At 42.6% G+C, this 23546-nt stretch overlaps 1 protein-coding gene across 1 annotated transcript in view; it reads right to left on the bottom strand.

Annotated features, from left to right (window-relative positions):
• Positions 1-11786: 11786 nt before the first annotated feature.
• The window catches only part of LOC147088186 (Fc receptor-like protein 5), a 509517-nt gene continuing 497757 nt past the window's right edge, over positions 11787-23546 (bottom strand). The window contains exons 6-8 of the mRNA XM_085977795.1: positions 18488-18740; positions 15468-15764; positions 11787-11923 (exon numbers count right to left, since the gene is read on the bottom strand). Coding sequence (XP_085833921.1) covers positions 11787-11923; positions 15468-15764; positions 18488-18740 — 687 coding nt within the window. The remainder of the gene's footprint in view (positions 11924-15467; positions 15765-18487; positions 18741-23546) is intronic.

The raw sequence follows: 23546 nt of genomic DNA, 5'->3' as shown, positions 1-23546 counted from the left end.
CGAGAGAGAGACTGCAGTGTAAACTGACGGTATTGAAGATGCCATAGACATGTGATATTATTTCCAGTGCGTTGCTTGAAAGTGCACCAAATTGGAACGACTTGATTTTGAGGTCAAACGTGGACACAGGAAATCTCTGAAACTCTTGCTATAAATAGTCATTGATGTGTGTGTATGTGCGAAAGTGAGACAGACAGTGTCATTTTCTTTTATGTTTCACATTCATAACGATATGTAAACTTATAAATCATTCACTTCTGCAATTAATCATATGCAGTTTAATTGTTGCAGTCTATGTGTGTTATTGTTTCTCGATGTTGTGGACGGTTGAACTCCCCCGAGTTCGTGGAACTGAACCTGTATTTAAGCTTCCTTGGAATATTACTTGTTTCAAATTGTAGCTTATCTTCAGCTGCTTGTTTGTAAATAACGATTTCGAGTTGGCCAAATATAACTGGTGAATTACATGACATGTGTTCTTGCGTAGATAGATAGACAGATAAATCGATAGGATAAATAAAAAGAGAGAGAGAGATCTAGGCAGACAGGCGGTCAGACAGACAGGAAGACAGATAGACAGACAGAGAGACATAAATGAATTAGTAAAAGAATGACCTGGGCAGTGAATACTGCTCATTTAATGGGTGACACTTATAGAAACATAGAAGATAGGAGCAGGAGTAGGCCATTCTGCCCCTCGAGCCTGCTCCGCAATTTAACGAGATCATGGCTGATTGTTGAAATTCAGTACCCTTTCCCTGCTTTCTCCCCATATCCCTTGATCCCTTTAGTCTCAAGAAAAATACCCAACTCCTTCTTGGATATACTGCATGAATTGGCCTCAACTGCCCTGTGAGGCAGAGAATTCCACAGGTTCACCACACTCTGGGCGAAGAAATTCCTCCGCATCTCTGTCCTAATTGGCTTACCCATTATCGTAAGACTGTTACCCCTGGCTCTGGAATTCCTTGCCATTGGGAACATCCTTCCGGCATCTACTCTGTCTAGTCCAGTCAGAATTTTATAAGTTTCAAAGAGATCCCCTCTCATTCTTCTAAATTCTAGCGAATATAAGCCTATTCGACCCAATCTCTCATCTTTCGTCATTTCTGCCATCCCAGGTATCAGTCTGGTGAATCTTCACTGCACTCTCTCCATGGCAAGAACATCCCACCTCAGATAATGGGACTAAAACTGCACATAATACTCAAGGTGCAGCCTCACCAAGGTCCCGTAAAACGGCAGCAAGACATCCTTGCTCCTGTATTCGAATCCACTTGCTATTAAGGCCAACATACTATTTGCCTTCTTAACCGCCTGCTGCACCTGCATGGTTACCTTCAGCAACTGGTGCACAAGGACACCAAGGCCTCATTGCACTTCCCCTTTTCCTAATCTATTGCCGGTCATCTGTCTTCCTGTTTTTGCCACCGAAGTGGATAACCTCGCACTTATCCACATTATACTGCAATTGCCATGCATCTGCCCAATCACCCAATCTGTCGAAATCGTATTGCAATTTCTTAGCATCCTCCTCACAAAACAGACGCCCAGCCAGCTTTGTGTCGTCTGCAAACTTGGAGATATTACATCTACTTCTCTTGACTAGATCATTTATATATATTGGGCCAGAAATTCGCGACCCACTGGTGAGAATCCGCTGGTGACTCACCCGTAGGACCAACGAAAGTGCCGGTTTTGAGAATGAACTGCGCATGCGCGGGAAACTGGAACTTCTGCTCCTTAAAGCAAGGCGTTCACAGGTCGAACACGTGCGCCGGCGAGGCTGCGCGCTTGCCTGGATCTTCCGTTTTTTTTGCACGTTTCTCCACAAGGGTAAGTCTCCAGCAGCTACGAATTTAAAAAGCAGTCACAAGGCATGCTTTTAACAAGGTAAGTGGTGAATTAAGTAAAATGAATATATTTTTTCCACAGGTTGATTACTTTTAAATACTTTAAAGAAAGGTAAGTTTATTTTTGCTCCGTTAGAAAGTTTAATTAATTTTTTCAAAATTTAAATGATTGTTTAAAATAGTTATTTTATGTAATTTATAGTTATTTTAAAAATGTGATGATTATTAAAATTTATTTGAAATTTTAGTGATGTTTTGGGGCTGCATTGTATTCCTAGATTTGACAGGCCTTCCTGTCAAATCTATGAATAGAGATTCCCTGCTACGATTGGCTCTCCATGGCCCACATGATCCCAGGGGATGCTTCGAACTAATTGCACCCCTGCGATAAGCAAGCACAGCGCGGCAACAGTTGGAGCAGGCCCAGGATCGTAATCCCACGCGGGCCCACAGCCCAAATGCTGGCACGCTAGGTAATTACAGGTCGGAGGTTTGCACCCGCGGGAAGCCCCCAACCCGAATTTCTGGTCCATTTTGAATAGCAAATGTCCTAGCAACGATCTCTGCGCTACCCCGCAAGTCACTGCCTGGCCCCTCTGAAAAATACCCGTTTATTCCAACTCTTTGCTTCCTGTGTGCCAACCAGTTCTCTATCCAAGACAGTACCTTACCCCCATCCCATGTGCTGTAACTTTACATGCTAATCTCTTATGCGCGACCTTATCTTAAGCCTTCTGAAAGTTCAAATACACCACTTCCACTGGTTCTCACTCATCTATTCTACCAGTTACATCCTCAAAATTTCCAGTAGATTAGTCAAGCATGATATAACTTTTGTAAATCCTGTTGACTTTGTCCGATCCTGTCACTGTTTTCCAAGTGCTCTGCTATTACATCTTTTATAATGGACTCTAGCATTTTCCCCACTACCGATGTCAGGCTTACCAGTCTATAATTCCCCGTTTTTTCTCTACCACCCTTTTTAATTAATGGTGTTACATTAGCTATGCTCCAACCCATGGGAACTGTTGCAGAGTCTATAGAATTTTGGAAGATGTCCAGCAATGCATCTATTATTTCTGGGGCCACTTCTTGAAGTACCCTAGGATATAGATAATCAGGCCCTGGGAATTTATCAGCCTTCAATTCTGTTAATTTCCCTAACACCATTTCCCTACAAATACTGATTTCATTCAATTTATCTTATCATTAGATCCTATGTTCCCCGTCATCTCTGGGAGGTTATTTGTGTCCTCCTTTTGAAGAAAGAACCAAAGTATGTATTTAATTGCTTAGCCATTTCTTGATTCCCCAGTATAATATCCCATGATTCTGACTGCAGTGGACCAATGCTTGACTTCACCAATCTTTTTCTCTTCACATATCTATAGAAGCTTTTACAATCAGTTTTTATGTTCCTTGCTAGCTTACTCTCAACCTATTTCCCCCTTCTTAATTAATCCCCTTTTCCTCCTTTGCTGACTCCTAAACTGCTCCATCTTCTCAGGTTTGCAGCTATTTCTGACCACATTTTATGGCCTCTCCTTGGATCTTCTGCTATCCCTAATTTCCCTTATTAGCCACGGTTGAGTCAAGTTTTTTGTTTTATATTTATGCCAAACAGGAATGAATAATTTCTGTAGCTCATCCATGATATATTTAAATGTTTGCCATTGCCTATCCACCATCAGTTCTATAAGTAACTTTCCCTAACCCATCGAAGCCGACTCGTGCCTCATACCATCGTAGTTTCCTTTATTTAATTCCCGGACCCAAGTCTCTGAGTCAGCTACCTCACTCTCCATTTTAATGAAGATTTCTCTCAAATTATGATCGCTCCTCCCCAAGGGGCCTCGCACATCAAGATTGCTAATTAATCCTTTCTCATTACTTAATACCCAGTCTAAGATGGCCTGATTTCTAGTTGGTTCCTCGACATATTGGTCCAGGAATCCATCCCATATAAACTCTAGGAATTCCTGCTCCACAGTATTGTTACTAATTTTGTTAGCCTAATCTGTATGTAGATTAAAGTCACCCATGATAACTGCTGTGCCCTTATTGCACGCATCTCTAATTTCCCGTTTAATGCCATTCCCAACCTCAGCATTACACTTTGGCGGGGGGCGGATGGGGTGGTCTGTATACAACTCCCACTAACGTTCTGTGCACCTTGGTATTTCTCAGCTAGCCCATACAGATTCCACATCATCAGAGCTAATATCCTTCCTTACTATTGTGTTAATCTCCTCTTTAAGCAGCAATGCTAGCCCACCTCCTTTTCCTTTTTTCCTCTCCTTCCTGAATATTGAGTACCCCTGGATGTTATCAGCTGTCGTTCCATTTTTGTTCAAATACCTCACCAAACACTGGAAATGCATAATGTGCAGACCAGACCAACCAAATTGTAGCTTCGATTCATTGAAATATGAATACGCGCTGTTTAGTGCTTCTTTATATTAAATTTATTGCACAAGTCTTCATTTTCAGGACCCTCATTTAATTCTTGTATCTCGCCTGCTATTTGTTCATGCTGCATAACTATCACGTTTGCTTAGCGCTGGTTAGGAAGGGTCCGACTTCAGTGACGGCCTCTATTTCATGAAGTAATATTGGACCATATATTCCACTTGGAGGCTTCCCGCAGACGGGAAGAAAAGAAGCGCAACTTCCTTAATGCTACTGGCCCACGTAATCTTCTGATTTAATCCTGAGGACTCCTGGGCAGCATATGCATATGATACAGTGTGCGTGGAGCCTAGGGCTTCGACCGTCGGTGAGACCCGCCCTCAAAACTTATCTTTGCGTAGGCCACGCCCCCGATTTTTTGCAGCTCTTCAGAAGCATTCAAAACTGAAAATAATTGCAAAACTCAATGGTAAGTTGTTTCTTTTTAGTGTTTTGAATCTTTGTTCATTTTTGGAAACTTTTAAAGACTTTTACATGGATTTGAAGAATTTGAAATAGCTCTTAAGAGATTTGAAGCAATTTAAAGATTCTTAAATGCCCTGAAATCTGTTTTTCATTCATTTGACTTAATCAGCATAGTGAAATGGATGGACTGAGCATAATTCGCATGATTTCGAGAGCTCAGTATTTCAGTGACGTTGACAGCAGGACACTCCTCAATGAAGTTGAGATGAAGCGATGGCGGATCATTGTGAATGAGAAGTCCAGGGCACCACGCAAAGGACAGATGATAGCTTGAACAGAAGATTCCAAAGCTGTCAACGAGAACTCCATCATTACACGGACAGCGGAACAATGCTGCAAAAAAATTATGGTTTGCTGTGATCTGCCAAAGTTTGTACAGTTATTAGAATAGTCAACGGTAACATTCCTTTAAAGTTGAGTGAATTATTTTTAAAATGCTCTTAGATGCATGTGTGTTGTCAAGTGCCTTCATTATCCAGTCATGTGAGCTTGTTTTAAAATTTTATGACTTTGGGGTCAATCCGGGTCAACCATTGTGCTCTTATCTTGACTCCACAGGTTTGAGTAGTAGAATTTAAGTTACACACACACACAGAAACACAGAAACCCCACAGTGCAGATAGAGGCCATTTCGGCCCATCGAGCCTGCACCGACACATATCCCACCCGATCCCCGTAACCCCTACACCAACACATATCCCACCCTATCCCCACGTATTTAATCCCCCCTAACACTAAGGGTCAATTTATCATAGCCAATCAACCTAACCCGCACATCTTGGGACTGTGGGAGGAAACCGGAGCGCCCGGAGAAAACCCACGCAAACACGGGGAGAATGTGCAAACTCCACACAGACAGTCACCCGAGGCCGGATTCGAACCCGGGTCCCTGGCGCTGTGAGGCAACAGTGCTAACCACTATGCCACCGTGCTGCCCTGTCTCTGCTCTCACAACCCTGTCTCCAAAGCAGTTTGTGACACTCTCTCAAAGACAGGTGGATGATCTCTGCAAAAAAACTGCAGTTTCATGATGTTTCATATTTTCTGTATTCATTTTAGAGCAAAATTGTTAACAGTGCCAGAGAACGTGCATTGACAGGCGGCGGTGTTGTCACCCTAATGGATTTATCAGAGCATGAGGTAAGGGTCGAGCAGCTGCTAGAACTCAGTAGTGGCTGTATAGTGCCTGCTGCCCAATCAGATATTGGGATAAGGAAATGTGAGTTGGTCGGCCCAGCTACAATTTTAAAAATGTTAGTTGTGTGTTTAATATCATCTTCTGTGATATGGCAGATCGTACTTCACCTTTGTAATTGTTTACTGTTTCCTTCCCACAGGTGGACAGCATCCGTTTCACACACGGCATAAACAGTGCGTTGAGTTTGCGGCTGCTGAGGGCATTGGAGAAGGCGTAACTGATGGAGTGGGAGCAGTAATTGAGGTGGAGGAGGAGGTGAATGATGACTATCGTTCCACAGCCAGACACCAGCCTGATATTGCAAAGCAGGTGGGAGAAGCAGAAAGACGTTCAGTGCAATTGAATGACATCGAAGCTCATTTACAACAGATTGAAAGGTTGAGCAAGAGATGTTTACTCTTCATGAGAAGAAAGTTGACTTTCCTGCCTCTATCAGGCCAGGAATTGATGTTGGTGGTATTGAGCTGAATCAGATTAGTGAGTCTCTCATTCAAATATTGCACTTGCTTAAAACCGGTTCTGCTGCCATTATTTTGCATCCTGCAGAACTGGCCTTGGCTGCTCCAGCGCAGACACAGTGCAGGTGCACGAGAGAGCAGCTCCACCAGTCTTGATGCAAGCAAATGTTGCCTTTCAGCAGCAGCAGCAACCCTGCCAGGTGGCAATAGCTGGTGAGCAAGAGCAAGCACACAGGGGCCTTTCACGTAGCAGCAGAGGGCTCGCATCACGGGGAATGGGAAAGCACAGTAAGATGTCACCTTTTGCACAATCCACCTCCTTTGATCCTCAGGCACAGATGCGAGGGGGCAAATCGTTCAATTCATTAATGTTTCATTGTGTTTAAATGCTAAATGTTGTCATTGCTTTTTTTATTCAAATATATACTTGTGACTGAAAGTATTTGTAACCATTCCGTTTAAAAAGTATGCCCTCTAGTCACTTTGAAAAAACTTCATCTTTTTCATTTGCCCAAAAAATTAACATTATAACTGTTTGAAAATTGGAAAATAGCTAGTGTCCATGCCTTTATTGCACTAAGAAACAACAAAGTCACTTTAAACAGTTTAGAAATATTATTCATAAAATTATATAATCGCGCATGTTTGAAAAGTAGAAAATAGCTACTTAACATTTAAAAGTTAAAAACTAAGAGCATCAAAACTGAACCGCTAAAGTCTTTGATGCTGCAATAAAAGTTCACTGTTTCACTTTAAATTGTGTCTGTTACTTTCTTTGACTTGGTGGGGGAGGTGGAGGAACAAGGAGGCACTATCATCAACTCGTGAAGGTGTTGGCTACTAGCAGTTCTCGAGTAGCCTTACATTCGGCAGCACTTGTCTCCTCCCCATCAGGCCTGGCCACAGGCAGATTGGCATCGTCCATGTTCTCCATTTCAGCAGGCAACTCCTCTGCAGGTTTAAGGGCCAATCCTTCATGCAGGGCAAAGTTATGTAAAGCACAACAGGACACCACAATCCTTGCAACTTTCAGTGGAAAATACTGCAATGTCCCCCCTGACCTGCCCAGGCACCCGACGCGTGATGTCAGAAACCCCAATTGTCCTCTCCACCACTTGCCATTTAGACACATGTGCCTGGTTGTATCTCTCCTGAGCCTCATTATTTGTCTTGCGGTAGGGAGTCATCAGCCATGGACTTAGTGGGTAGCCCTTGTCGGCCAATATCCATGCGTATCCTGGAGGCAATGTGCTGAGGGTGCCATAAATTCCGAGTCACGATGGACAAAGGAGCCATGAGCACCTCCCCGGTGATCTGCATTCACGTTTAGGAACATGAATTGCGCATCACAGACTATCATGAAATTAAATGAATGTAACTCCTTCCTGTTGATATATGTCACAGTTACATCCAGTGGTGCATTCAATAGAACATGGGTTCCATCGAAGGCTACAATCACTTTGGGGAATCCAGCAATGCTATAAAATGCAAGGTCCATCTCCTCTTGCTGGCGAGTGGACAAGTCAAAGTCTATGAACACTGAGTCCCTAAAGAAAATGGCATCTGTGATCTGGTGAATGCTGCCCAACGCAGCACTCTGGGAGATGCACGAAATGTCACCTGTGCCTGCCTGTAATGAACCACTTACAAAGAAGTTCAGTGCTGTGGTTAACGTCATGTTCGGTGACAAGGCAGTGCTGGTCTTGGAGCGTGTTTGAAGGTCTTCCTTTCACATGTCACATAGTCGGTCGATTGCCTCTTTACTGAAGCACAGCCTTCTCACACACAACTCCTCCGACAGCATCTCAAATGACAGCCTCCCCCTGTACACTCTCTGGGCTGGGTAGTAGCTCCTCCTGGTCAGGAGATGGTGATGGTCCCTCAATCTTCTTTCTTGTTCCATGGCGTTTCCAATTCTGTGATGCACAATCGCACCGAGTTGCAGGGCATCATCGTCAAAGGGCATCTTTGTCCCGCACAGGCTTCCTCTTTAAACAGATGAAGTAATTGTAAGGAGAAGATGGGCAGAGATGGAGAAGTTATTTTATGAAAGTGAGTGGCTAGAAATTCACGACGGGCTATGGTGGCAAATGTGTGGTATCGGATTGGGAGCACATCATACCCGCCTGATGAATAGTGCGGCCCGAGATGATTTTCGAAGAACTTTAACTTTTTCATAAAGTCATACAATATTTAAAGGGCATGGAAGAGTTAACATATAACTAATTGATATTTTCTGGCATAATTTTTAAAACTTTAGTAAATGTTAAATAATTCATTTTTAATCAGTCATTTTCACATTTAAGAAAATGAAATCCAATTCAAAAGAATGTTTACCTTGCACACGGCGATAGCTGCTCCTTAAATTAATTACACACCTCAAAACAAGTTACAAAACCAATAAAGTTTTTAACAAATTAAAGTTATTAAAAACTTACTTCAGGCTTTCTACAAAGAATTTTGCTCACTTTCATAGTTAAAATTATACCGCTTCCAAGCCCGCTGCTGGAAACGTCTTTCTTCCTGCAGCTTCTTCTGTTAGAATGCAGGCTGTATGCCTGCTTTTAATAGTCACAGCTGTTTCGGACGAACCTGAACTCAAGCATTTGAGAAATCAGCGGAACTGTGAGCCGGTCTGGCTGTCTTTCCTGCGCATGCGTTTGACCTGTCAAGCACATTCTTGTCAGATCGGCAATACCGGTTTTCAGCGCATGCGCTTTGCATGCCTGAAATCGGCATTTCCGATGTCCCTACTGGTGTGTGCGCAGCTCGTACACACCCGTAGGCAGCGGAATATCCGGCCCATTGCATGCTTCGTATAATTATCGCAGTTTTGTTTCACAAAACTTTACAGCTAGAATATACAGAGAGCTGATTGGATGTGTTTGGAAAATTGTGTTTTTTTCAGCTCTGAATTGAATCCTTAATTAAAGGTTTGTCCAGGAGACACAAGTTAAACATTTTTATTGTCAATCTGAAATATTTCAAAGTTAAATTGTGACTCTCGGACCCTTCATTGCCAACAGTTAGCAAACGTGATCTTAATGCAGAATGAACAAAAAGCGGGAGAGATACAATCATTAAATGGGGGCGCTGAGCATGAAGAATTGGGCAACACATGTCATTATAAAAAAGCACGAAACAGCATTGAGTCACATTTTATTGAACCAATGCAACAATTTGATTCGACGGATCTGCAAGTTATGCTTTTCCAAAGTTTAGTGATGAAAGGTTTTTTAGCAAAAATGTAATTACAGATGAGAAGTGTCATAGCTTAAATTAACAGTATTCAGCTGTCATGTCATTCATTCACTCATTCATTTATGGATGTATGTCCGCTTGCTTTTCTCTCCATCTCTCTCTGTCTGTCTCTGTTTTTATTTATCATTCTATGTAACATGCGCTGATAATGCAAGAACAAAGGTTATGTAATTCACAGATTATATTTGGCCAACTCAAATTTCTCTTTAAAAATATGCAAGTGAAGCTAAGTTACAACTTGAAACAAGTAATACTCAACGAAAGCTTGAATGCAGGTTCAGTTCCACCAACTCGGGAGTAGTCAACCGTCTTCAAAAGGCGAGAGACAATATTGCATTCATACCACACATTGAGGGCAACTATTATACTGCATTTGAGTAATTGCAAAAGTGAATGCTGTAAAAGCTTATTTTATCCTTATGGATGTGAATCATAAGAGAAAATGATTCTTCTGTCTGTCTCTCTCTCACACAGACACCCTGAAATCTATTGATAGAAAGAGGGGAAAAAATCGAATATCCACGTTTGATATCAAATTTAAGTGATTCCGATTTGGTTAACTTTCAAACACTGCTCTTGAGATAATGTCACATGTATATAACATCTTGACTATGGTCTGATTAGAATGCAGTTTCTTCATCACCACTTGGGACAGAAGGTTATCCTGCAGTAACATCTCCTACCAAAAGAGAAAGTAAATTGTTATCATCAAGGCTGCTCAGCAAGTGGTGGAGTGTCACTGATATCTTCATGACAGTAATCGACCATAAAACTACATATTATTCGGGCGTACACTTCCAGTTCACCTGACTTATTTCCAGCTGACTTACTTTTCGATCAGGCTCTTGTGTGGACATTTGCTGTGGCAAATAACATTTCAATATTTCCAATAAAATTTTGCGAATTCAACTCTCATGTGAAAAGTACAGTTTCTAGCCGCGAGGTTACGCTCTGCAATAAATTCTTCATTTCTTCTCCCTAATTCATCGCCAGTTCTTAAAATTACTAAACAACTTAGGTTCAAAAAGTGATTATGGGCAACGCCAATAACCATTCACTACCATTATTAAAACACTTTTGTGAGTGCGTGCATTTCCTGTACTACTTTTGGCTGTGATGAGTTCAGGGCATCCTCTTGCAGTTACTTATAAACATGCAGTAGTGGAGTCCGTCCCGTCGGTGGCGCTGTGGAGCCAAATTTCTCTTTTCCACCATGTCCCAACCTTGAATGTGCAAAGAAGTATTCATCACCTGATCTTGGGCCAGGTCACAGGCAATTTCCTAGCACAGGTCTATAGCATCTAAAATTACTTATTTCGGCATGTTTATCTGAAACTCTCAGATACACTGTCTTCTCCTTGCTACCACTACCTGAGTCAGTTAGTAATTGATTGATTATTAATGGATAAAATCCAGCAATTGTAGTTAAAAGCAGAATGCTAACCATCTCTTTGTATTGGGTAAAAGGGATGATGGTCATCTTATCAAAGAATGTGTCTGCGTTGACTCTTTTTGCACAGTGAAGCAATAATTACCTTTTAAACGGTGCATTTTGAGTAACTGGAGTTCCAGATTTTTAAAAGTGTTGAAATGAGTTTAGCATAATTATGCATATAGATATAAACGGAAGCATAGAACATTCTGATTGTTGGCAACTGGGCTGAACAGTAAACTCAAACAGTTCTGTCGCAACTGGCAATTGCAACTGGTAAATATCAATAAACTGAAAGATATTTTGATTCAGATATAATCGATGTAGACAATTTAAAGGAATTCACAATGACCAATCTGAATGCATTTAATTCGCTAGGTTTTTACAACTCAGCCACTTTCTGTCAGGTTCCCGCCAACCGTCAGCTCTTTGTTGCCTTTATCGCCTCTTGCACTGTCAAAGAGTAAGGAAGTACTGTGTGCATTTTGTGTCAAAGAGGAACAATATACGGCCCTTTATTTTCAGCATCGGGACAAACTTTAGTCTGAGTTTCGACATTTAATAATACTTATTTATAGCACGGTGTGAAAAGCAAAACATTGTCCTTTCTGACTTAAATACAGTATGAAATATTGCGGAGACTCAGTAAATTATTCAAACGTACCGTCACGATGTTTATTTGCCTTTATCGGTTTGCACTCTATTCCCAGAATAATCAGTGTCCCAATGAGGATAAATGCAGCGAGACACAAACGAATTGAGATTGAATAAGAAATTAAGTAGTAACCTAGAAGAACAAAGACAGAGAGAATTTCAATGGGTAATGTTCCAGTTTCCACTGCAAACACAAGTGCAGGGTCATTCTATAATCGTACCTAACCTATGCCTGGAAAGTACGGAGCTATCATGATAATCTCAGTCAGCATTAATTATCAGGAACACACTCACTCGGGGAAGACTTTAATCACATTCAATTTCTATGTGTTTCACCCTAGATAAACTTGAGTTTATCCAAAATTCCGCTGCCCGTATCCTAAATCGCACTGAGTCACATTCACCCTCCTGCTCGCTGATCTACATTGGCTCCCATTCCGACAAAGCCGCCATTATAAATGGGCATTCTTGATTTCAAATACCTCCATGGTCCTCGTCCCCTCCCTATCATTGTAGCATCATCCAGCCCTACAATTCACAACCTCGTGTTCGAATCCCTCCATGGCCCTCGCCCACCCCCTATCTCTGTGAAATCCTCCACCCCGATAATTCTTATCCTCCTTTTCAAATCCCTCCATGGACCACGCTCCCTCCCTGTCTCTGTAACATCATCCAGCCATAAAATTCTCAAACTTGTGTTCAAATCCCTCCATGAACCTCGCCCCTCCCTATCTCAGTAATATAATTCATCCCTACAATTCTCACCCTCGTGTTCAAATCCCTCCATGGCCTTCGCCCCCTTCCTATCCCAGTAATGTCATTCAGCCCCACAATTCTCATTTTCCTCTTCAAAACCCTCCATGGCCCTCGCCCCCTCGCTATCTGTGTAACCTCCTCGCCACTACAATTCTCTTCCTCCTCTTCAAATCCCTCCATGGCTCTCGCCTCCTCCCTGTCTCTGTAACATTCTGCAGCCATACAATTCTCAAACTTGTGTTCAAATCCCTCCATGGCACTCGACCCCTCCCCATCGCTGTAACCGCTTCCACCCCTACAATTCTCACCCTCGTGTTCAAATCCCTCGGTGGCCTTGCCCACTCCCTATCTCTGTAAACACCTCCACCACTACAATTCTCACACTCCTGTTCAAATCAATCCAACAGCTCAGCCCTCCCTATCTATGTAGCCTCTCCCAGCCCTACAATTCTCACATATGTATTCAAATCCCTCCATAGCCCTCGCCCCTCCCTAATTCTGTAAATAGCTCCAGCCCTACAATTCTCAACCACGTGTTCAATTCCCCCCCATGATCTTACCCCTCGCTATCGCTGTAACCTCCTCCGGCCCAACAAGTCTCATCGTCATTTTTATATTTCTCCATGGCACTCGCCCCTCCCTATCTCTATGACGTCCTACCGCCCTACAACTCTCATGCTCGTGTTCAAACCCCTCCATCACCTCACCAATCCAGATCTCTGTATCCTCCTCCAGCCCTTCAAGCCATCAAGATATCTGTGGTCCTCCAATTCTGGAAATTTGAGCATCCTTGATTTTATTCGCTCCACTAGTGGTGGCCATGCCTTCATCTGCCTGGTCCCTGAGCTCCTGAATTCCCTTCAAAAACCTTTCCGAATCTCTTACTCTCTCTCCTCATTTTTAGAAGCGCGATAAAATCGACCTCTTTGACTAAGTAGTTGTTCACCTGCCCTAATATCTCCTTATGTCCCTCTTTATCATTGTGTTTGATAACTGCTCCTTTGGAGCTCCTTGCGACATTTTAAACCTTTAAAGGCTCTTTATCAATGGAAGTTGTTGCTGTTGTTGTGGAATCCTGCATCATTGGATTCTTGGAATTGCACCGGCAGCAGCCGCTGCCGTTTAAAGTTCATTGATTCATAGCTAGTTTGTTTTAAACATTTTTGTAAAAATCTAAGGGCATGGCCATTTACAGGCCAAAAGCTGTTCGAACCAGGTTGGCGGACATTTCCAGCAGAATATCACTGGCGCCCATTAGGCAGCAGATTAATCAGGGGATGAGGTAAGGTAGATTCCCCAAACTGCTGGTTTATTTTCTTCATTCCTACATCTGATAAACAGGGAATCTCAGCCGGACTACTATATGGGTAGAGCGGAATGTTTTTGTGAGCTTTAGAGTGTGTTAGTGCGTTAGTGTGTTTGTGAGTGGGTCGGTGTGTGTGAGGGTGTGCATTTGTATATGTGTGTATGTGGCTGTGTCAGTGTGTGAATGTGTGCATATGTGTGTGTGCGAGTGTGAGTGATTGTGTGCATTTTTGTGTGTGCGTATGTGGGTGTGTGTGCGAGAGTGCATGTGGGAGAGTGTGAGCGTTTCTTGTGTGTGTGTCTGTTTGTATGTGCGTGTGAATGTGTGTGTGTGTGAGTATGTATGCACGTTTGTGCATGTGTGTGAGTGTGTGAGTGTGAGATTGTGCGCATTTCTGTGTGCATGTGTGAGTTTGTGAGTGTGTGTAAGTGTTTGTGTGTGTATGTGTGTGATGTATGTGTGTGTGAGAGTGACAGTGCGTGTGTGCGTCTGTGTGTGTGTCTGTTTGTGTGTGCGTGCGTGTGAATGTGTGTTTGTGTGTGTGAGTCCCTGTGTATGAGTGTGCTTTTGTGATTGTGTATCTGCGATAGTGACTGTGTGTCTGTGTGCATGTCTGTGTGTGTGTCTCTGGGAGTGTGGGAGTTTGTGTCTCTGTGTGTGTCTCTGTGCGTGTGACCGAGTGTATGAGTGTGTGTGTGTGAGCGTGTGTGTGTGAATATTATTTTTGTCTATGTGTTTAATTTTTTTGCATGTGTGTGAGTGTGTGTTTCTGAGTGTGTTTTTGTCTGCATGTGTGTGTATGTATGTGTATTATTTTGTGTAAGTGAGTGTGTTTGTGTGAATTTGTCCATCTCTCTCTTACTGCAATGGGAATAAACTGATCGTTACAAGGCAAGACAGAGCGGTCCTTTAAATTTACCGTTACATCGTGGATAATACGGGGTAGGTTGTGAATATGATTGAAACATGCATAGGATGAATCCAGTGGCAACTGTTGAAATTAATTGCATCGGCTCTTGACCGATCTGTGTTTGGAATCATTTAGTGAAGACGGCGAGAGCGAGGGACATCTCAAAGTCTGCGTTTTCCTGGCAGTAACCGCAAAATATTCCAAGAAAAATTGCAACAACCGCTAAATAGTTAAATGCAAAAACCATTCTCCAAAATCTCGTAGGTCTGATTTTTGCACACTGGTTCTGGGAGAGGGCGGTTCGCTGACAGTGACATTTACCTACAATTTAATACGTCCATCTCAAGAAAATGAGGATGTAGCATCAAATTGATTGCACAAACCTAAGCCCGGTGTGTTTCTGGGAAAAATGCAACAACAGGATGAGAGAAATTTTTTCAATCCTTTAACACAACATAGCATTGGATAGCGCTGAAGGTAGGTGCAACATTGTCAAATGTGACTGGTTGATTCATTAATTGGTTTAATAACTGATTGCATTTTTAACTATTTTACTCATACATTCATTGATTCAGTTACTGATTCATTTATTCAGTTACTCACTCACTCATTTATTCATTCATTCCTACTGCATTCGATAAATAAAACAACTTTTTCAGCCTAAAGGGAAAAGAAATAAACAGTGAATGTATGAATCTCACTCACCTCTTACAGTTATATATACCGGGTCACTCAGAGCCGATGTTAGCTGTTTTCCCTCCACATTCCCCTTATACAGACAGCTGTAATGTCCTCCTTTGGGGTGATCTATATTATTGATAGTGAAGGTGACACAATTGCTTCCTGCTGCCGCAAGCTGGTCATCTGAGTAATTCTTTTCTCCGAGCCGATATAAGTAAAATGTGATGCCAGGAATGTCCCGGGAGATTGTACAGTTAAATGTAACATTTCCACCCTTCACAGCAACACTGGAATCCACTGATATAATTGGTTTGGGTAGACCTGTCATTCGAACAGAAGAAGTATTGACAATCGATTCACAATGCAATACAGATTATTTTTCTGATCGAAAATATTAACGGCCTGGACTTGCGTAAAGAAAACATAATTTAAACGTTTGCAGATTACTCACAACTCGTAAATATAGTGAGCACCGAGCTTGATATTAAAACGCATGAGATGGGCAAAATCAGGCTGTTGAAATGGGGAGAATCATTGCAGATTAAATTTAACACCAAGAATTGTGAAGGGAAGAATTTTGGTAGGAAGAATGAGGAGAGACAATATGAACAACAAGGTATAATTTTCAACGGGATGGAGGAGGCAGGAGACCTGGCGTCTACGTAAACAATTCTTTGAAGGTGGCGGTAATGATTGAGGCACAGAGAATAGAGGCGCAGAGAACAAAAGTAAGGCCGTTATGATAAACCTTTTTTTCCTCACTGGTTATGTGCCAGCTGGATTATGGTGTCTAATTCGGGGCATCACACTTTAGGAAGGAATCCAAAGCTAAGGCAGAGGGACGATGGACCGACTGGCCTCATTCTGTGCTGTATCCTTCTATGATTTTATGATTAGTGGTGTCACTGGCAGTAAAGTGTAAGCCTGTTTGTTCAGCATTAATTGATACAGACAAGCACTGAGCGCAGAGACCCTCTTGTGTATATTACAAATATAGAAGATAGAAGCAGGAGCAGGCCACTCGGCCCCACTAGCCTGCTCCGCCATTCAATGCGATCATGGCTGATCATCCAAGTTCAGTACCCGGCCCCTGCTTTCGCCCCATACCTCTTGATCCCTTTAGTCTTAAGAAATATTTTCAACACCTTCTTGAATATATTTAATGAACTGGCCTGTACTACCTTCTGTGGTAGAGTATTCCACAGGTTCACCACTCTCTGGGTGAAGAACTTCCTCCTCAGTTCTGTCCTACAAGGCCTAACCCTTATCCTTAGACTGTGACCCCTGGTTCTGGATTCCCCGACCACCGGGAGCATCCTCCCTGCATCTACTCTGTCCAGTCCTGCATGAGTTTTATAAATTTCAATGAGATCCCCTCTCATTCTTCTAAACTCCAGCGAGTACATGCCCAATCGACTCAATATCTCCTCATACGTCATTCCTGCCATCCCAGGTATCAGCCTGGTGAATCTTCGCTGAACTCCTTCCATGGCAAGAATATCCTTCCTCAGATAAGGCGACAAAATCTGCACAAAATACACAAGATGTGGTCTCACCAAGACCCTGTACAACTGCAGCAAGTCGTCCTTGTTCTTGTACTCAAACCCTCTAACTATGAAGGCCAACATACCATTTGCCTTCTTAACCGCCTGCTGCACCTGCATGCTTACCTTCACTGACTGGTGCTAAAGGACACCCAGGTCTCGTTTCACTTCCCCTTCTCCCAATCTATTGCCAGACAGATAATAATCTGCCTTCCTGTTTTTGACACCAAAGTGGATAACCTCACATTGATCCACATTATATTGCATCTGCCATGCTTCTGCCCAATCACCCAACCTGTCCAAATCATCCTGTAGTTTCTCGACATCCTCCTCACAGCACACACGCCCACCCAGCTTTGTGTCGTCTGCAAATTTGGAGATATTACATCTAGTTCCCTTGTCTAGATCATTAATATATACTGTGAATAGCTGGGGTCCAAGGACCGATCCCTGCATTAGACCACTAGTCACTGCCTGCCACCCGGAAAAAGACCCGTTATTAAACAATGTTTCGTTGAAAGACGGATAATTTTCTGTATATACCAAGAGCGTTAAATATATGAATTGAAAAGCTCTGCTCCCATTCACTCACCTGCTATAGTGACCGTCAATTCTAACTATTGACGGATGTTCTATATTGGCAATGGTACCGTTCTCCTTGGCCGTGGTATTAATCGTTTCTCTCTGGCAGGTCAGAAATGTAGGGGTAAAATTGAAAAACTGGAGCAATGATGGTGCATTAGTAACCCACAGCCTGCTGAACATTGGTTACACCACACGTGGAATATTGTGTATGGTTCTGCTCTCCATATTACAAAAATGATCCAGAGGCACAGGAAAATGTGGAAAAAATTATTTACAAGGGTGACCCAGAACTCAGAGGTTAAAGCTGTCAGGAAATGCTGAACAGCCTGGGGCACTTTTCACTACTAAACAGCAGGCTGAGAGGCGACCTGATAGAGATCTTTAAGATTCTGAAAGGGTTTGATAGTGTAGATTTAGAGAAAATTTTCCACTTGTGTGGGAGTCAAAATCTAGTGGCCATGATTATCAGATAGTCACTAATTAATCACAGATTGTGGCGAGAATGTGGATATTGCTACTATTGGAGTGGTTGAGGCCAATAATGTGGATTCTTTTAGGATTTCGCTCAATACACACACGAGGGAGAAGGGAATTGAAGAACGTACAGGGAGGATGAGATTAAATAGTGTGGTAGCAGGCTCATGTGGAGCTTAAATGCCGCCTTACACCAGCTGGGCCGAATGGTCTGTTCCATGGGGTAAATTCTATGTCACACTATGGAATGCAACAATGCTCCCTTTCCACAACTAGAAATACCGAATTTTACCCGATTCTTCAAAGACACTGTCAAGGGCTGAGCGCAGGAAGCCTCTCTGTCAGATATGATTACTGATCACTGAAACTAGTTAGATTTATTGATAAAATAGCAATATCTTTGAATAGACACATTAACAATCTGTATTCCTCTTCACTAACCTGCTATAGTTACTGTCACTGCGTCGCTGGCATGGGACAACAAAGACCTTGTTTTGATAGAACTTTTATATCGGCACTGGTACCGCCCTCCCTGGTTTGTCCCGGTAATCAGGAATTTTCCAATGTTGTCCTTTGTGATGATTTGAGGAGAGTTGAGTAGTTGATTATCTTTGTAAAAGTAGATTTGACTGTGATCCTCTCTATTCACTGTGCAGGTAATGGTGACCATCACTCCTTCTACATACACCCCAATCTGTTAAAGGGAAATGTTTGCATCGACGACTGAGATTCTACCAAAGGGGAATTGCCACTTTCATTGGCAGAACCAATCAAAAGTGCGACAGAAAATAAATCAGCAGGGGATCTATTCCCGAAACCAGGGTTTTTCGACAAAATGTTACACTGGGATACCAGGAGGAGAAATGGATATTGGCGATTTGAATTTCACATTTCTGCTAATTTAGCCGAGCCATAACCAAATTAAAAAGCACAGTCTCTGCTAAACCGTGGAGATTCGCATTTCAAGTAAAGGAATGAAGTGTGGTTGGGCTTTGGACTGTGGTGTCGCTGCCAAGGGTGGTATTTATTGCCCATCCCTAATTGCCAATGAGAAGGTGATGATGGGCCTTCTTCTTTAACGCTGCAGTCCGTGTGGAGAATGTCGCCCCACAGTGCTGCTCGGTATGGAGTTCCAGGATTTTGACTCAGTGAAGCTGAATGAACGGCCAGTATATATTCCAGTCAGGTTGGTCTATAACTTGGAGCAGAACCTGGAAGCGATGGTGTGCACCTGCACCTGTAGTTATTCACCTTCTAGGTGGGAGAGTTCTTGGGTTCTGGACTGCCACCATTTCATGCTTTGCTCGATTGTATATCCCATTAAAGGTCATGGAGGGTATAATTGGGTGGCGTGTAAACTGGGTGATGGACATGCAGCCAAACCCGCCCCATTACCGCAGGGCGAGTTACTTTGAAATTGCTACTTGGGTTATGAGCACAAGATTTGATCGGTTTTGAAGTCACAAAATTGTAAATTAAAAATCGACTATCCCGCAGTTAAAAAGCAAACATGAGCCTTGGCTTTAGAAAGAAAGAGAATGGAGTAAAACGGCAAGGAATTTATGTTAAACTTTTATAAATGACTGATTAGGCACCAGTGGGAGTATTGTTTCCGATTCTGGCCATCACCCTTTAGGAAGAATGTCAAGCCCTTAGAAAGCGTGCAGAGGAGAATCACAATAATGGTAACAAGGATGAGGGAATTCAATTATGTTTCGCGTTTAGTGCGACTGGGATCGTTCACCTTAGATAAGCAAAGTTTGAGGTGAAGCTTAAGGAAGAGATTAGATCATGAAATATTTCGATAGAGTAAATAAAGAGCGACTGTATCCAATGGCAGAAGAGTCGAGTAGCAGACGACACAGACTTAATGTGATTGGAAGAAGAACCAGAGGTGAGATGAGGTGAATAATTTTGATGCGGCGGGTTGTGATGAAATTAAATACATGCCTGAAAGAGGTGAATTCAGATTCAACAGTATCTATCGAATGAGAATCGGGTAACATAGAAACTAGAAACATAAAAGATAGGAACAGGAGTAGGCCATTCGGCACCTCGAACCTGCTCCGCCATTCAATGAGATCATGGCTGATCATACACATTCAGTGACCAGTTCCTGCCTTCTATCCATATCCCTTGATCCATTTAGCCTTAAGAAATGTATCCAACTCGTTCTTGAATATACTTAATGAATTGGCCTATACTGCCTTCTGTGGTAAAGAATTCCACAGGTTCACCACTCTCTGGGTGAATAAATTCCTCCTGATCTCTGTCCTAAATGGCTTATCCCTTATCTTTAGATTGTGACCCCTGGTTCTGGAATCCTCGACCATCGGGAACATCCTTCCTGCATCTAGTCGGTCCAGTCCTGTTAGAGATGTGTAAGTCTCAATGAGATCCCCTCTACATCTTCTAAAATCCAACGAGTATAAGCCCACTCGACACAATCTCTCCTCATGCGTCATTCCTGCCATCCCAGGTTTCAGCCTGGTGAATCTTCGCTGCACTCCCTCCATGGCAAGTACATCCTTGCTCAGATAAGGCGATCAAAACTGCACACAATACTCAAGATGTGGTCTCACCAAGGCCCTGTACAACTGCAGCAAGACATCCTTGTTCCTGTACTCAAACCCTCTTGCTACGAAGGCCAACATACCGTTTGCATTCTTAACCGGCTGCTGCACCTGCATGTTTAACTTCAGCGACTGGTGCACAAGGACATCCAGGTCTCGTTGCACTTGCACTTCGCCAAATCTATTGCTATTGAGATAATAATCTGCCTTCCTGTTTTTGACACCAAAGTGGATAACCTCGCAGTTACCCACGTTATATTGCATCTGCCATGCTTCAGCCCAATCAACCAACCTGTCGAAATCATACGGGAGATTCTCGCTATTCTCCTTACAGCACACACGTCCTCCCAGCTTTGTGTCGTCTGCAAACTTGGAGATATTACTTCTAGTTCCCTCGTCTAGATCATTATAATATGTTGTGAATAGCTGTGGTCCAAGGACCGATCCCTACGGGACCCCACTCTTCACTGCCTGCCAGTTGGAAAAAGACCCGTTTATTCCAAATCTTTGCTTTCTGTCTGCCAACCAGTTCTCTGTCCAAGTCAAAACCTTGCCCCCAATCCCATGTGCCTTAACTTTACACGATAATCCCTTATGCGGGACCTTATCAAAAGCCTTTTGAAAGTCCAAATACACCACATCCACTGGTTCTCCCTTATCTATTTTACCAGTTACATCCTCAAAAAATTCCAGTAGATTAGTCAGACACGATTTACCTTTTGTAAATCCATGTTGACTTTGTCCGATCATGTCACTGTTTTCCAAGTGCTCTGCTATTACATCATTTATAATGGACTCTAGCATTTTCCCCACTACCGATGTCAAGCTTACGATTTCTCTCTACCACCTTTTTTGAATAGTGGGGTAACATTAGCTACCCTCCAATCCATGGGTACTCTTCCAGATTCTATCGAATGTTGGAAGATCATCAGCAATGCATCTACTATTTCTAGGGCCACTTTCTGAAGTACCCTAGGGTGTAGATTATCAAGCCCTGGGGATTTATCGGCCTTCAATCACATCAATTTCCCTAACACCATTTCCCTTCAAATACAGATTTCTTTCAGCTCCTCACTTTCATCAGACCCTATGTTCCCCGACATCTCTGGGAGGTTATTTGTGTCCTCCTTTGTGAAGACAGAACGAAAACTTGTATTTAATTGGGCTGCCTGTTCCATGTTCCCCATTATAAATTCCCCTGATTCTGACGGCAAGGGACCTACGCTTGACTTCACCAGTCTTTTAGTCTACACATATCTATAAAAGCTTTTACAGTCAGTTTTTATGTTCCCTGAAAGCTTACTCTCATATTCTATTGTCACCTTCTTTATTAATCCCTTTGTCCTCCTTTCTTGAATCCTAAACTGCTCCCAATCCTCACTTTCTGGACAATGTATATGTCCTATCCTTGGGTCTTTTGCTATCCCTAATTTCCCTTGTTAGCAACAGTTGAGACACCTTTTTTGTTTTATATTCATGCCACACTGGGATGAACAAATTCTGTAGTTCATCCATGCAGTATTTGAATGTTTGCGATTGCCTATCCACTGCCAACCCTTTGAGTGACATTCCCCAATCAATCTTACCCAACTCTCCCCTCAGACCCTCGTAGTTCCTTAATTGAAATTCAGTACACTAGTCTCTGAGTCAACTACTACACTTTCCATTTTAATGAAGAATGTTATCATATTATGATCGCTCCGCCCCAAGGGGCCTCGTACAACAAGATTGCTAATTAATCCTTTCTCATTAGATAATACCCAGTCTAAGATGGCCTGATCTCTAGTTGGTTCCTCGACATATTGGTCCAGGTAAACAAGTCGTATACACTCCAGGAATTCCTCCTCCACTGTATTGTTACTAATTTAGTTAGACCAATCTATATGATGATTAAAATCACCCATGATAACTGCTGTGCCCTTATTGCACGCTTCTCTAATTTCCCTTTTAATGCCATCCCCAACCTCCGCATTACTGTTTTGGAAGTCTATATACCACTCCCACTAACGCTTTCTGCCCCTTGGTATTTCTCAGTTCTACCCATACAGATTCCACAATATCAGAGCTAATATCTTTCCTTACAATTGTGTTAATCCCCTCTGTAAACTGCAATGCTACCCACCTCCTTTTCCTTTTTGCCTATCTTTCTGAATATTGAATACCCCTGGATGTTGAGTTCCCAGCCTTGGCCACCCTGGAGTCATGTTTCCATAATCCCAGTCAAATCATATTTGTTTACCTCTATTTGCACAGCTAATTCATCCACCTTATTACGAATGCTCCTCGCATTAAGACACAAAGCCTTCAGTCTTGTTTTTTTAATGCTCTTAGAACTTTTGGAATTATTATTTACTGTGGCCATGCTTGATTTAAAGCGCTGATTTCTCTCACTGCCACTTTTCTTTTTCTCCTTCCTATCTTTTGCTTTTCACAGAATCACAGAAACCCCACAGTGCTGATAGAGGCCATTTCGGCCCATCGAGCCTGCACCGACACATATCCCACCCAATCCCCGTAACCCCTACACCAACACATATCCCACCCTATCCACGTAACCCCATGTATTTAATCCCTCTAACACTAAGGGTCAATTTTATCATAGCCAATCAACCTAACCTGCACATCTTTGGACTTGTTTCACTTTCTTCTGTCTCCCTGCTCAGGTTCCCAACCCCCTGCCATTTTAGTTTCTACCCTCTCCCAGAGCATATAATACTGGAAGATAACACTGGAAGGGGAAACATTTGCATGGCAATGGGGTAAAGGCAGGTGAGTGGGAGTAATTGTTGAGCCCTTGCAAAGAGCCACAACAGGCATGAAGAGCCGATTGAGCTCCTTCCGTGCTGTATCATTCCATGATTCTATAATTCGATGATTAGTGGTGTCGCTGTCAGTAAAGCATCAGCCTCTGTTCAGGGTAACTTGTT

The sequence above is a fragment of the Somniosus microcephalus genome, unplaced genomic scaffold, assembly GCF_052327205.1.
Source record: "Somniosus microcephalus isolate GS21.2 unplaced genomic scaffold, FLI_Smic_1.0 unresolved_chr5, whole genome shotgun sequence".
NCBI classification, from domain to species: Eukaryota; Metazoa; Chordata; class Chondrichthyes; order Squaliformes; family Somniosidae; genus Somniosus; species Somniosus microcephalus.
The sequence above is the reverse complement of the archived record's forward strand: the minus strand, read 5'-3'. Positions and strand labels throughout refer to the sequence as shown.